The 15,426-nt window shown below is 35.6% G+C and overlaps 1 protein-coding gene across 1 annotated transcript in view; it reads right to left on the bottom strand.

Annotated features, from left to right (window-relative positions):
* The window catches only part of sorcs3a (sortilin related VPS10 domain containing receptor 3a), a 228,898-nt gene that overhangs the window by 111,318 nt on the left and 102,154 nt on the right, over positions 1-15,426 (bottom strand). Inside the window, exon 3 of the mRNA XM_039681809.2 lies at positions 9,554-9,653. Within this exon, the coding sequence (XP_039537743.2) occupies positions 9,554-9,653 (100 nt within the window). The remainder of the gene's footprint in view (positions 1-9,553; positions 9,654-15,426) is intronic.

The raw sequence follows: 15,426 nt of genomic DNA, 5'->3' as shown, positions 1-15,426 counted from the left end.
GGAAAATTAAAAGTGATTCTAGACCTGCAAATCTCACGGAAATGAATAAACTATTAAAATACCAAAAAATATTTATTGTATCATTAGGCAAAATAACATAAAAAAAAAACCCATCCTTCTAAATTATTGACAACTGGAAAAGACGAATAGTGTTATGGACAATCAGGGACCTTGGAAACAAAAATGTTGAAAAGGCACTGCTTTTAAGAACATTCTGGAAAGGTTCCATGGATGTTAAAATGTTTTTCATGGAACCATATGCCTTTATTTCAAGAATGTATTTAGTCAGATGTACGGGACTATTTTACTTGACAGCGTTCTCATAGAGCTAAGCATAACATGCTTGCACTAGCAATTCCCATTTTCCCCTGGAGATTAAATTAATGGGTGGAGATCTTCACCCTTTACTGATGTAATAAATGGATACTGGATATGCTGTAATGAAAGTTCAAAATTTGCACAAATGTGCTACTTTTTTTAGTATGTGAGGCAGAATATTCTATAGATTATATGCACATATAGAGGTAACACTCAGATAATGTACTGTAGATCTGCAGTCTTCTGACTTTTCCATTCACAGTTTTTAGTCTATGTTCATGCTAAAAGATTGACATCAGAACGGATCCAATTTACACTTTTATTTAGTACTGTCCATGTTAATACCAGGTGTAGACGGGATCTGAGAGTCACAACTGGGCTGTGCAGCGGGAAACCGCAAATCTGAGGTCAAACACATACTGGTGGAGCATTAGCAGATAATTAAGTCTTCAAGTCACTAGAACATGACAACTGTGAACAAATGTTTCTGAGCTGAACAAAGGAATGAGGAGAGTTGAAAAGTACAATCAATAGTGTTGAGGGCTCTCTGTTATCTGCCGACACCCAAACGGCTATACTATCCTGCAAACTAATCTACATGCAGCGCACAGTTAATGGCCCACACCAAGCCTCTCGCCGCTATACAAGATTGGTGTCAGCACCGGTAAGGTAGTGTAAACAGCAGGAAAGGACACAAAGTCTCAAATTAATCATGTCATGGCCGATCAACTGGGTTTTATAACAAATAGAGTGGTGGAAATATAAACGGGCTCATTTGTCGGCGATCTTCGCATCAGCATGTAATCTCGTCCCCATCGGGTGCTAAAAGAGCCGCACACAAAGCACTTTGGATTCTTGGCAAGTTCCCATTTAAGAGCTGCGGAAATGTCATGCCCATCTCTCAAATGGAAAAGTGTTCTGTTAAAGGTTATAGGCCTAAACTTAGCCCTATTTGAAAATAGCCATGGGATCTGCCAGAGTCAATCCTATTCTCTAGATAGGGACTGTGTTTGCCCACATAGTCAGGGAAATAAGCAGACGCATTAATCCAGTTTGTGCATAGAGCCACTAAACAACAACGATACCTTCAGATGATGCATATCGTGCGCTGTGCGTGTCCAATGAGCAGATACAGTTCACAAAAGCAGAAATAAACTAAAATCTAGAGCTGTTCCAAGGAGACCATCCATCTGTTCTGATGGGAAATTGTACTAATGGGACCAATGAACAGTCTGAGGGCAGATAGGGACCAAAGTTTAAGATATGCTTGAAGGACTAGTACTGTATGATGCTGTGGTTTATTTTTGGATGTTTATGGGCTCTTTCAAGATACTGATACTTTTAATAAGCAAGGCTACAACAACAAAAAAATCACATCATTTTGCTGAAAAAAAAAAAAAAACACTTTCCGTACTTCATTAACCATTTTCAACTAAGAAGAAAGGTTTATTGAGCCCCAAATTAGAATTAGAAATTAGAAATTAGTACTGACTTTTCATGTGACTCTGAAGACTGGGGTAATGGTTGCTGAAACGAGTTCAAATGAGTTTCGTTCCGCTTTTGGCACATAAACATTATCGAACATTTATCAAACTCGATATTGATTTCGACGATATTTGACTCAAAATTGAATTTAAAAAAAATATCAATTTAAGACGTGGCTGAACGTAATTTTTGAACTTGTATGGAAAATCCGGACTCGGACTTGTATCCGGACTTGTATGGAAAATGTGACTCTGAAGACTGGGGTAATGGTTGCTGAAATAGAAAACGGTTATTTTAAAACGGTTCAAATGAGTTTCGTTCCGCTTTTGGCACATGAACATTATCGAACATTTATCAAACTCGATATTGATTTCGACGATATTTGACTCGAAGTTGAATAAAAAAAAAAATATATCAATTTAAGACGTGGCTGAACGTAATTTTTGAACTTGTATGGAAAATCCGGACTCGGACTTGTATCCGGACTTGTATGGAAAATGTGACTCTGAAGACTGGGGTAATGGTTGCTGAAATAGAAAACGGTTATTTTAAAACGGTTCAAATGAGTTTCGTTCCGCTTTTTGGCACATAAACATTATCGAACATTTATCAAACTCGATATTGATTTCGACGATATTTGACTCGAAATTGAATTAAAAAAAATATCAATTTAAGACGTGGCTGAACGTAATTTTTGAACTTGTATGGAAAATCCGGACTCGGACTTGTATCCGGACTTGTATGGAAAATGTGACTCTGAAGACTGGGGTAATGGTTGCTGAAATAGAAAACGGTTATTTTAAAACGGTTCAAATGAGTTTCGTTCCGCTTTTGGCACATAAACATTATCGGACATTTAGCAAACTCGATATTGATTTCGACGATATTTGACTCGAAGTTGAATTAAAAAAAATATATAAATTTAAGACGTGGCTGAACGTAATTTTTGAACTTGTATGGAAAATCCGGACTCGGACTTGTATCCGGACTTGTATGGAAAATGTGACTCTGAAAACTGGGGTTGAATGGTTGCTGAAATAGAAAACGGTTATTTTAAAACGGTTCAAATGAGTTTCGTTCCGCTTTTGGCACATAAACATTATCGGACATTTATCAAACTCGATATTGATTTCGACGATATTTGACTCGAAATTGAATTTAAAAAAATATCAATCTAAGACGTGGCTGAACGTAATTTTTGAACTTGTATGGAAAATCCGGACTCAGACTTGTATCCGGACTTGTATGGAAAATGTGACTCTGAAGACTGGGGTAATGGTTGCTGAAATAGAAAACGGTTATTTTAAAACGGCTCAAATGAGTTTCGTTCCGCTTTTGGCACATAAACATTATCGAACATTTATCAAACTCGATATTGATTTCGACGATATTTGACTCGAAATTTAATTTAAAAAATATCAATTTAAGACGTGGCTGAACGTAATTTTTGAACTTGTATGGAAAATCTGGACTCGGACTTGTATCCGGACTTGTATGGAAAATGTGACTCTGAAAACTGGGGTTGAATGGTTGCTGAAATAGAAAACGGTTATTTTAAAACGGTTCAAATGAGTTTCGTTCCGCTTTTGGCACATAAACATTATCGGACATTTATCAAACTCGATATTGATTTCGACGATATTTGACTCGAAATTGAATTTAAAAAAATATCAATCTAAGACGTGGCTGAACGTAATTTTTTAACTTGTATGGAAAATCCGGACTCAGACTTGTATCCGGACTTGTATGGAAAATGTGACTCTGAAGACTGGGGTAATGGTTGCTGAAATAGAAAACGGTTATTTTAAAACGGTTCAAATGAGTTTCGTTCCGCTTTTGGCACATAAACATTATCGGACATTTAGCAAACTCGATATTGATTTCGACGATATTTGACTCGAAGTTGAATTAAAAAAAATATATAAATTTAAGACGTGGCTGAACGTAATTTTTGAACTTGTATGGAAAATCCGGACTCGGACTTGTATCCGGACTTGTATGGAAAATGTGACTCTGAAGACTGGGGTAATGGTTGCTGAAATAGAAAACGGTTATTTTAAAACGGTTCAAATGAGTTTCGTTCCGCTTTTGGCACATAAACATTATCGGACATTTAGCAAACTCGATATTGATTTCGACGATATTTGACTCGAAGTTGAATTAAAAAAAATATATAAATTTAAGACGTGGCTGAACGTAATTTTTGAACTTGTATGGAAAATCCGGACTCGGACTTGTATCCGGACTTGTATGGAAAATGTGACTCTGAAAACTGGGGTTGAATGGTTGCTGAAATAGAAAACGGTTATTTTAAAACGGTTCAAATGAGTTTCGTTCCGCTTTTGGCACATAAACATTATCGGACATTTATCAAACTCGATATTGATTTCGACGATATTTGACTCGAAATTGAATTTAAAAAAATATCAATCTAAGACGTGGCTGAACGTAATTTTTGAACTTGTATGGAAAATCCGGACTCAGACTTGTATCCGGACTTGTATGGAAAATGTGACTCTGAAGACTGGGGTAATGGTTGCTGAAATAGAAAACGGTTATTTTAAAACGGCTCAAATGAGTTTCGTTCCGCTTTTGGCACATAAACATTATCGAACATTTATCAAACTCGATATTGATTTCGACGATATTTGACTCGAAATTTAATTTAAAAAATATCAATTTAAGACGTGGCTGAACGTAATTTTTGAACTTGTATGGAAAATCTGGACTCGGACTTGTATCCGGACTTGTATGGAAAATGTGACTCTGAAAACTGGGGTTGAATGGTTGCTGAAATAGAAAACGGTTATTTTAAAACGGTTCAAATGAGTTTCGTTCCGCTTTTGGCACATAAACATTATCGGACATTTATCAAACTCGATATTGATTTCGACGATATTTGACTCGAAATTGAATTTAAAAAAATATCAATCTAAGACGTGGCTGAACGTAATTTTTGAACTTGTATGGAAAATCCGGACTCAGACTTGTATCCGGACTTGTATGGAAAATGTGACTCTGAAGACTGGGGTAATGGTTGCTGAAATAGAAAACGGTTATTTTAAAACGGCTCAAATGAGTTTCGTTCCGCTTTTGGCACATAAACATTATCGAACATTTATCAAACTCGATATTGATTTCGACGATATTTGACTCGAAATTTAATTTAAAAAATATCAATTTAAGACGTGGCTGAACGTAATTTTTGAACTTGTATGGAAAATCCGGACTCGGACTTGTATCCGGACTTGTATGGAAAATGTGACTCTGAAGACTGGGGTAATGGTTGCTGAAATAGAAAACGGTTATTTTAAAACGGTTCAAATGAGTTTCGTTCCGCTTTTTGGCACATAAACATTATCGGACATTTAGCAAACTCGATATTGATTTCGACGATATTTGACTCGAAGTTGAATTAAAAAAAATATATCAATTTAAGACGTGGCTGAACGTAATTTTTGAACTTGTATGGAAAATCCGGACTCGGACTTGTATCCGGACTTGTATGGAAAATGTGACTCTGAAGACTGGGGTAATGGTTGCTGAAATAGAAAACGGTTATTTTAAAACGGTTCAAATGAGTTTCGTTCCGCTTTTGGCACATAAACATTATCGGACATTTAGCAAACTCGATATTGATTTCGACGATATTTGACTCGAAGTTGAATTAAAAAAAAAATATAAATTTAAGACGTGGCTGAACGTAATTTTTGAACTTGTATGGAAAATCCGGACTCGGACTTGTATCCGGACTTGTATGGAAAATGTGACTCTGAAGACTGGGGTTGAATGGTTGCTGAAATAGAAAACGGTTATTTTAAAACGGTTCAAATGAGTTTCGTTCCGCTTTTGGCACATAAACATTATCGGACATTTAGCAAACTCGATATTGATTTCGACGATATTTGACTCGAAGTTGAATTAAAAAAAAAATATAAATTTAAGACGTGGCTGAACGTAATTTTTGAACTTGTATGGAAAATCCGGACTCGGACTTGTATCCGGACTTGTATGGAAAATGTGACTCTGAAAACTGGGGTTGAATGGTTGCTGAAATAGAAAACGGTTATTTTAAAACGGTTCAAATGAGTTTCGTTCCGCTTTTGGCACATAAACATTATCGGACATTTAGCAAACTCGATATTGATTTCGACGATATTTGACTCGAAATTGAATTTAAAAAAATATCAATCTAACACGTGGCTGAACGTAATTTTTGAACTTGTATGGAAAATCCGGACTCAGACTTGTATCCGGACTTGTATAGAAAATGTGACTCTGAAGACTGGGGTAATGGTTGCTGAAATAGAAAACGGTTATTTTAAAACGGTTCAAATGAGTTTCGTTCCGCTTTTGGCACATAAACATTATCGAACATTTATCAAACTCGATATTGATTTCGACGATATTTGACTCGAAATTTAATTTAAAAAATATCAATTTAAGACGTGGCTGAACGTAATTTTTGAACTTGTATGGAAAATCCGGACTCGGACTTGTATCCGGACTTGTATGGAAAATGTGACTCTGAAGACTGGGGTAATGGTTGCTGAAATAGAAAACGGTTATTTTAAAACGGTTCAAATGAGTTTCGTTCCGCTTTTTGGCACATAAACATTATCGGACATTTAGCAAACTCGATATTGATTTCGACGATATTTGACTCGAAGTTGAATTAAAAAAAATATATCAATTTAAGACGTGGCTGAACGTAATTTTTGAACTTGTATGGAAAATCCGGACTCGGACTTGTATCCGGACTTGTATGGAAAATGTGACTCTGAAGACTGGGGTAATGGTTGCTGAAATAGAAAACGGTTATTTTAAAACGGTTCAAATGAGTTTCGTTCCGCTTTTGGCACATAAACATTATCGAACATTTATCAAACTCGATATTGATTTCGACGATATTTGACTCGAAATTTAATTTAAAAAATATAAATTTAAGACGTGGCTGAACGTAATTTTTGAACTTGTATGGAAAATCCGGACTCGGACTTGTATCCGGACTTGTATGGAAAATGTGACTCTGAAGACTGGGGTTGAATGGTTGCTGAAATAGAAAACGGTTATTTTAAAACGGTTCAAATGAGTTTCGTTCCGCTTTTGGCACATAAACATTATCGAACATTTATCAAACTCGATATTGATTTCGACGATATTTGACTCGTAATTGAATTAAAAGAATATCAATTTGAGACGTAGCTGAACGTAAATTTTGAACTTGTATGGAAAATCCGGACTCGGACTTGTATCCGGACTTGTATGGAAAATGTGACTCTGAAGACTGGGGTAATGGTTGCTGAAATAGAAAACGGTTATTTTAAAACGGTTCAAATGAGTTTCGTTCCGCTTTTGGCACATGAACATTATCGAACATTTATCAAACTCGATATTGATTTCGACGATATTTGACTCGAAATTGAATTAAAAAAAATATCAATTTAAGACGTGGCTGAACGTAATTTTTGAACTTGTATGGAAAATCCGGACTCGGACTTGTATCCGGACTTGTATGGAAAATGTGACTCTGAAGACTGGGGTAATGGTTGCTGAAATAGAAAACGGTTATTTTAAAACGGTTCAAATGAGTTTCGTTCCGCTTTTGGCACATAAACATTATCGAACATTTATCAAACTCGATATTGATATCGACGATATTTGACTCGAAATTGAATTAAAAAAATATAAATTTAAGACGTGGCTGAATGTAATGTTTGAATTTGTGTGGAAAATCCAGACGTTTTTTATGGCCTAAAATTCGTATTTTTAAAGTTAATGACTTGCATACATCAAGAGTCTTTCCTCCTGAAATTTAGAAATCTAAATTAAAAATATCTACAGATGCAAACAGATGGAGTACGTAGTCACTGTGATAATAATGAAGGAATGGACATGGGCAGCTCAATACTCAGATAGACTGTGGCGTTTAAACTATGCTCAACTGGTACCAAGGGACACAAAGTGTGCCAAGAATATATCCCAACCCGATCTCACGGGAATTCGTATGAATTTTACGAGGTGGCTAATTCGTAACAATTCATACAACCTCACTCGAACAAATGAGTACGATTTTGCTAAATCGTACATATTTTACGAATTGGCCAATTCGTATGAATTCGTACGAATGACCTACCCCTGACCCCGCCCCTAAACCTAACCATCATGTGGGTTTAGACAAATCGCATGAATTCGTACGAGTGAGGTTGTACGAATTAGTACGAATTAGCCACTTTTTAATCACTAGCACAAATTTGTACGAATTGGTCGTGAGATAGGGTAGAATATCCTCACACCATTACAAATGGTACAAGGCAGGATGGATCCATGCTTTCATGTTGTTTAAGCCAAATTCTGACGTGACCATCTGAATGTCGCAGCAGAAAATCAAGACTCATCAGACCAGGCAACATTTTCCCAATCTTATATTGTCCAAATTTGGTGATCTGGCTAGAGTGGCACTGGTGTGTGTTTTGCTGTTGTCCGTCTGCTTCAAGGTTGGACGTGTTCAGAGACACTCTTCTGCAGAACTCGGTGGTTACGAGGGGTTATTTGACTCCCTGCTGGCCTGCACTCACATTGCACTTAACATTCTGGGCCGTGTTTTTGATGAAAACAGGATGAAAAGTGCTTTCCCTAATAGACTGTCTAATAGATTTATCACTTAGACGCAGCGCAGAGATTTTCACTTAATTGTACTGCACGCATCAGAAGATTATTAAGAGGGCATCTGACGTTGATGGAGGAAGTTGCAGCTATACTCACAAACTACAATTCATGTTCATCAATAAGGTTAGAACCTGACCCGTTAGAAACATAAATACACTCAAATTAAATCACCTCAAACAAGTCTGGTCAATCTCTTCAAACCCCTGACATCAACAAGGCATTTTCACCCAGGTTGAGTGTGTAAATCCCTAAGTCAGAAGTTTCTGAAATACTCAGATCAGCCAGTCCGGCACACATGCTACGTTCAAAGTCACAAGCCGTGTTTCCATTACCCTTCAATTTGCGCAAATTGAAATTGCGAAATGAAAATACGCTAAATGGAATTTTCGTCAATTTAGCAAAAACTCCCCTTTATTTAATATAATATGATATAATATAATATAATATAATATAATATAATATAATATAATATAATATAATATAATATAATAATTAGGGCTGTGCAAAGATTAATTGCGATTAATCGCATCCAACATAAAAGTTTGTGTTTACATAATATATTTGTGTGTGCTGTTTATAATTGTTTTGTATATATAAATACCCACACACATGCATGTATATATTTTAGAAAATGTTTAATTCATATATAAAATATTTATATTTATACATAATATAGATTATGTATTTTCATATATATATATATATACAAAATAATTATACACAGCACACACACATATATTATGTAAACACAAACTTTTATTTTGGATGCAAATAATCGCAATTAATCTTCGCACATCCCTAACTATAATAATATATAATATAATATAATATAATATAATATAATATAATATAATATAATATAATATAATATAATATAATATAATATAATATAATATAATATAATATGTTCAGGTTTGTTTTTGGCTCATTATTCCAAGTATTGCTGCAGGTTGTTTAGGTTGGTATATTATCTTTTTATAGGCTTTTGGAAAGCAGAAAATAAAGAAATATTTCAAAATAACTAGCTTTATTTGAAGTAGGGGAACATGGAGTCTCTCAGAGAGAATAAAAGGCATCTTACCTTTCTCTTGTTGGTGGGGCAGACATAGAGGTAACTCAAAACGGTCTTGACTCCCACTTTATCGTTCAGCCTCTCATAAGTGCTGCCATAATCAGTTGACCTGCAAATAGAAGCAACATTTTTAAAATGAAATTCAGATGGCATTTAGTTTCTTGTGTGTGATGCGGGAAGGGTCCTGGTATTCCCTATTTTATGGGGACCAAATGTCCCCACATGTATAGTAAAAGTAAAACCCTTGTGGGGACATTGTTTGGTTTCCAACAAGTTTCCACATGGCTAGGTTGGCTAGGTGTAGGGGTCATAATTATACATAAAATATACAGTTTGTACAGTATAAAAACCATTATGTCTATGGAGAGTCCTCATGATAATAGATGCACCAACGTTTGTGTGTGTGTGTGAATATCCATCCTCCATTCATAACCTGGCCGAAATGAGTACATTCCCCAGCAAAATGAACCGAGATTGGAATTTGTGGACCTCAGCCGAACCCAAATGATTGAACAGATTTCTGCAAATTATATTCATGAGGGCCTTTCATAGATTTTTTGTTCTTTTTCCTGGCTATTTATATTTCCCTGATCCTCAGCGATGAGCGAAATAGCTCGCTAAGACAAACACAATCTGCTGAGCATATGCTGAGAAATTCTGCCTTGTTCTACAAATAGAAAAACTAACATCCCCCTGCAACCCCTGGGCATGACAGTGACAACTGATCCAGAGCATACGCTGATTTGTTTGGAAAGGCTAATGATATTTACAGTCTTGCAATACAGACGTGAGCACGGACGGTAGGAACATGTCCCTGATAAAGATACGAGACTACTGAATGATAAGCATTTCTAACCGATCAAATGAAAGGATTTTATTTCGCATAATATCCAGTAATGATGTGCAATGGCATGTCAGTGGACCTGAGAGGTGTTTATACTCTATGTGTTTATCATTGCAACCAAAACAACAGGTGCTATTGCTGACAAAATACATTCTGAACTATTGTAGTGAGAAGCACTTTCGAAAGTGCTTCTCACTACAATAGTTCAGAATGTATTTGTATACAGGTATACAGGTCACATGAGGAGAAGTACAAACATAATAACTAAAAAACACCCGACAACCACAATAATATATATAAAGCTGTTGATTTTAACATTTAAAAATCCTTTTATAAAATCACATTGCATTTAAAGGTATACAGTAAATGTTTTTTTATATGTATAAATTAATAGAATAGAAATTTGTCAGCCCTAATATATATATATATATATATATATATATATATATATATATATTAGGGCTGTCAAATGATTAATCGCGATTAATCGCATCCAAAATAAAAGTGTTTATACAATATATGTAGGTGCACTGTGTATAATTATATATATATATATATATAATACACACAGATGCTTGTATATATTTAAGAAATATTTTCATCTATATACTGTATAAATATAAACTATATAACTATAACTATAAACTGTATAAACTAAATATAATTATTTTATATATATTTTTTTTTTCTTAAATATACATACATGTGTGTGTATTTATATACAAAATAATTATTCACAGTGCACCCACATATATTATGTAAACACAAACTTTTATTTTGTATGCGATAAATCGTGATTAATCATTTGGTAGCCCTACAATGTATACGTATATACAACCTGACATTATAAGATTGAAAAATGCCTCTAAATGTTAAAATTAAAATATATGCCTGTGAATACAGAAACATCATAACAAAACACACTTTTAGGTTTGTTGTTGTTGTTGTTTTTGTAAAAAGCTACATAGAGTTTAATTTTTTGCTTTGAATTCCTTTTCTTGAACTTGCTTTCCCCCCCAACCCTTAATTTTATTTCAGCAACTCTGCCTTGCCATTCCTGCCATCTCTATTTTTGCCTCCACCTCTCTTGTTCTCCTGAGTGTTGCCTTTTTCAGCTGAGTAAAACATGCTTGTGTCCCATGTCTCACCCACCGATTTCTCCCTCTTATTCAACCTCTGCGTGGGAATATAACGCTCTTTAAAAATCCAAGAAAATGTATATTTGCTATTTAAGACTTAAAAGGAATAGTTCTTCCAAAAATATCAACTCTGTCATAATTTACTCACCCTCATGTCACTCTAAACACCTTGTGATTTTCTTCTGAGGAACACAAAAGATCAATTTTTGAAGAACATCCTGGCCTGATTCTTTCAAAATATCTGACAACTCTCATTCAAATGTTGTACATTCCACACAAAAACTACACTCTTAAAAAAAAAAAAAAAAAAAAAAAAATGTGTTCCATTGTACAAAAGGTTACCATTGAAGTCCATTATATGGAGAAAAATCCTGGAATGTTTTCATCAAAAACCTCAATTTCTTTTCGACTGAAGAAAGAAAGACATGGACATCTTGGATGACATGGGGGTGAGTAAATTATCAGCAAAAGTTTTTTTTTTTTTTTTTTTTTTTTTTTTTTAAGTGAACTACTCCTTTAAGGCCAATAGGCCATCCTTGAAGGAAAATTCTGCCAGGTTTCAATCTACAGCATCTTATTAACTCAGTGTCATCCATTGTCTGTAACACATTTCCTCTCCCTCTTCGTTTTTCTGCCATTTTCTCCTCTGCTAAAGAAACTCTTAAGCCTTGTCTGTACTCCAAACAAAATACTCCTTTAGACCTTTTTTAAGGGTTAAGATGTTTTCTGAATTACTTTTTTCTTTACTAGGATTGTGTCTTTAATTTTAAGAGTAAACGCCCACATTTCTAAGAATTTTCTTAGAATTTTGTCACTAGGAGCTACTCTTTGCATTAAGATTCTTTATGAATAAAGGGCCCAGGACTAAATTTATTTATTTTTTTGGTCTGGACCAAACAAACCAAGTGTGAATGACACACCCTTTAAAAAAATAAAAGGTTAAAAAAAAAAATTAGTTTTTTTTTTCTCTCTCTCTCTCTTTTTGTAGAGATGCTACAGAAGAACCACTTTTTTTTCTTAGTTTGGAGATTTTAAGAACATTTTTCCACTATAAAGAACCAAACGGTTTAAGGTCCAAAAGACAGTTTCAGTGCAAACTGCAAACTATTCAAAGGGCTTTAAACGATTCCAGACGATTGATAAGGGTTTTATCAAGCGAAATGATCACTCATTTAAAAAAATGAGCAATCGAACTCCTGTTCAAACCTGTTCGAACTCGTTTATCAAAATGAACAAATTTTTTTTGTGTCATTTGGTTCATTCAACGAACGAAACGAACGAATTGACTCAGAAAAAGATTTGTTCATTTTGATGAGCGAGTTCTTCAAAAGTCTTGTGTCATACATAGCAACGGGGTCAACCCCGCCTCCTGACTAGGATGAAAGTTTTGTCTTTTCCTTGCTCTCAGATCAGTCCCGAATCGGTCTTCAGCTAAGACTCCTACGTAAAAGTTTTTAAGCTAAATTAAGAATTTTCTGAAAGGATTCTTAGAATCTTTATGAATACGGGCCCAGGTCCATTAAGCGTTCACATTGGCATTTTAACATCAAATCTAAAGATACCGAACCTAAACGCATAGGGTTCACAACCTGATTGGTCGGCTTTTATTACGTATGTATTTCAAGACGGAATTTACCGAACATCCGCTTGTTTGATGCGCACCAGCGTTTGGATGGCAGCGTTCACACTTATTCGAATGAACCGCACTAACAGAGTAATCACATCATGGTTCATTTTAATTGAACCAAACATCTCAAGTGTGAACACACACTAAGAGTTTGTGTGTGAGGAACAGCTTGAAATTCATGACCAAACGTCCCAAATTCACTGAAGTGATTAGCAATCTGATTCATGAATGAGTTAGATCTTTTCATGTAATCAATCTGAATGATTCATTCATGAATCAGACTAATCAGGTTCTCAAGTTTCCAGTGCACAATTGACATTTCAGCATGTTCTTCAGTTCACACAAAGCTATCTTATGAGAAATTTAACAAACATACTTTATTTATGATGCTACTGCATCCTTTTTGAAGATTGCTTTTTCATTCTTTCCCAGAAAATGTGACTCAGTAACATGTCACGTAACATTACGTATGCTTTTGTTTAAACTACTTGTGAACAAGCTAAAGTTGAAAAATATCACATATGACAGCTCACAAAAAACAAAAAAACATTCACATTTCTGTGGGGAACAACGCAAAGTAAATAATTCATGCTCTCCCAATGACTTGCATGTAAAATATAGCCAAAGCAAAAGAAAGTGAATAGGCCCAGCTTCTCAAGTCTGAATAATTTAGTAAGAGAAACGAGCTGTTAGCCAACACAATCCTCCTTGAATCTCTAATACTTCTCCATCACGTTAGCTTGCTGTTCACAGCAATAGTGCAGAGACGATAGTGTTTTGAACACCATCGCTGACCCCATACCAAAGTGACAGTCTCAGAAACACATCCCACACACCGCTTTCAAACAGAGGCAATCTAATTTGAGACACCATGGAGGATTCCCATTTTCCATCGCTCAATTCCTCTTTGCCTCTTCCTAGGAGCGGCTCCCACCACCAATGGGGCAGTAATGGATTTCAGTGAAATTACAATGCAATCTTACCTTTACTGTTTTATTTTGAGTGGCAGCAAAATAAAGGCCACAAGGATTATTCACAGTAAAGAGACCGTTACTCCTTCTAGGTATAAATGTGAAAGGAAGGTGAAGTGAGAAATAAATAGAGGAAATATATTGTAATAGAGTAAACTCCATCTAGAGCTGGGTGGTATGATGGTGAATATACCGTACAATTGTTGAAATGTATCAACCGGTAGATTTTCTGCTTTACGGCAAAACTACAGTTTATGCTTTTTTTGTGGCTTGAATAGAGAGCCTAAGTCCCTCCCCTTTCGCTTCCGGCTCATGGGACCTTATTTCGGGAAAAAAAATATGTGTGGTAGTCAATGGCAAGAGACAACTTATCTTTTTATTCCATCTGAATTACACATATGATGTTAGTCAATTTAAAAGATAAGTATGAAAGTCAAGAAAGTCTCAGTTTGTCATAAAACAGCATTTCGTTTTATGTGAAAATCGCGCAATGAACTACATCTCCCAGGAAGCGAAACAACGAGTAAGATCCGTTGCTCGTATGTGCATCTGGTACAAAACACTCGTAACATTAGGATGGACGAATATCAGCGCGCGTTATTCGTCAGCGTTTTTCAACGCGTTTTTTTGTGTTCACACCCAAGCGATTTTCTCTGACGATGATCCGAGTGAACATGCAAATTCATTACCTGACATTAGATGGCGCCAATTTGCTCTGCAATACCACTACCTATCAGTTTTCTTTTATCAAGATGTTTGTAGTCCCTGTCGCGTTTGTCATATAGTTCTTTATGTTCTAGCACCAACGAGAACAGCAGCTCTTTATTCATTTTGCCTTGCATCTTCCTCGTCTGATTGTCTAGACGGCGACGCTACTTGGCGTATATCTTCTTTGTCGTAGAATACGTGTGCTCGGCACGACTGTTTTGTGTTTGAGCGCCCCCAAGTTGTGTTTTACTGTAAACTCAGAAGCTCAAAACAAGTGAGTAAAAGTGCCAATCTCATTGGTCGGATAGTTTTTGACGTAGCGCGTCAAGCTAAAAAAACGAACCCGAGGGTTTTTTTTTTTTTAAATGACGCTTTTATGTGTGGCGTTTTACGCAACGGTGTGCACACTCACATTGGCGCCCTTTGTTTAGTCATGAGGCGTTAAACGTCGGCGAATAACGCGCGCAAAACTCGTCCCAAAAAAGTTCGCTTCATTCATTGAGAGAAAATGTGCGCCTTTGGGGTTTGTAGTCTTTGTAATGATGTATTTTCACAGTCTAATACCTCAACAGTTTTACATCAAACTTTCTTGA

Source organism: Pimephales promelas, chromosome 6 (genome assembly GCF_988280905.1).
Source record: "Pimephales promelas chromosome 6, fPimPro1.hap1.1, whole genome shotgun sequence".
NCBI lineage: Eukaryota > Metazoa > Chordata > Actinopteri > Cypriniformes > Leuciscidae > Pimephales > Pimephales promelas.
Note: the sequence above shows the minus strand (reverse complement) of the source record. Positions and strands in the feature narration are given on the sequence as shown.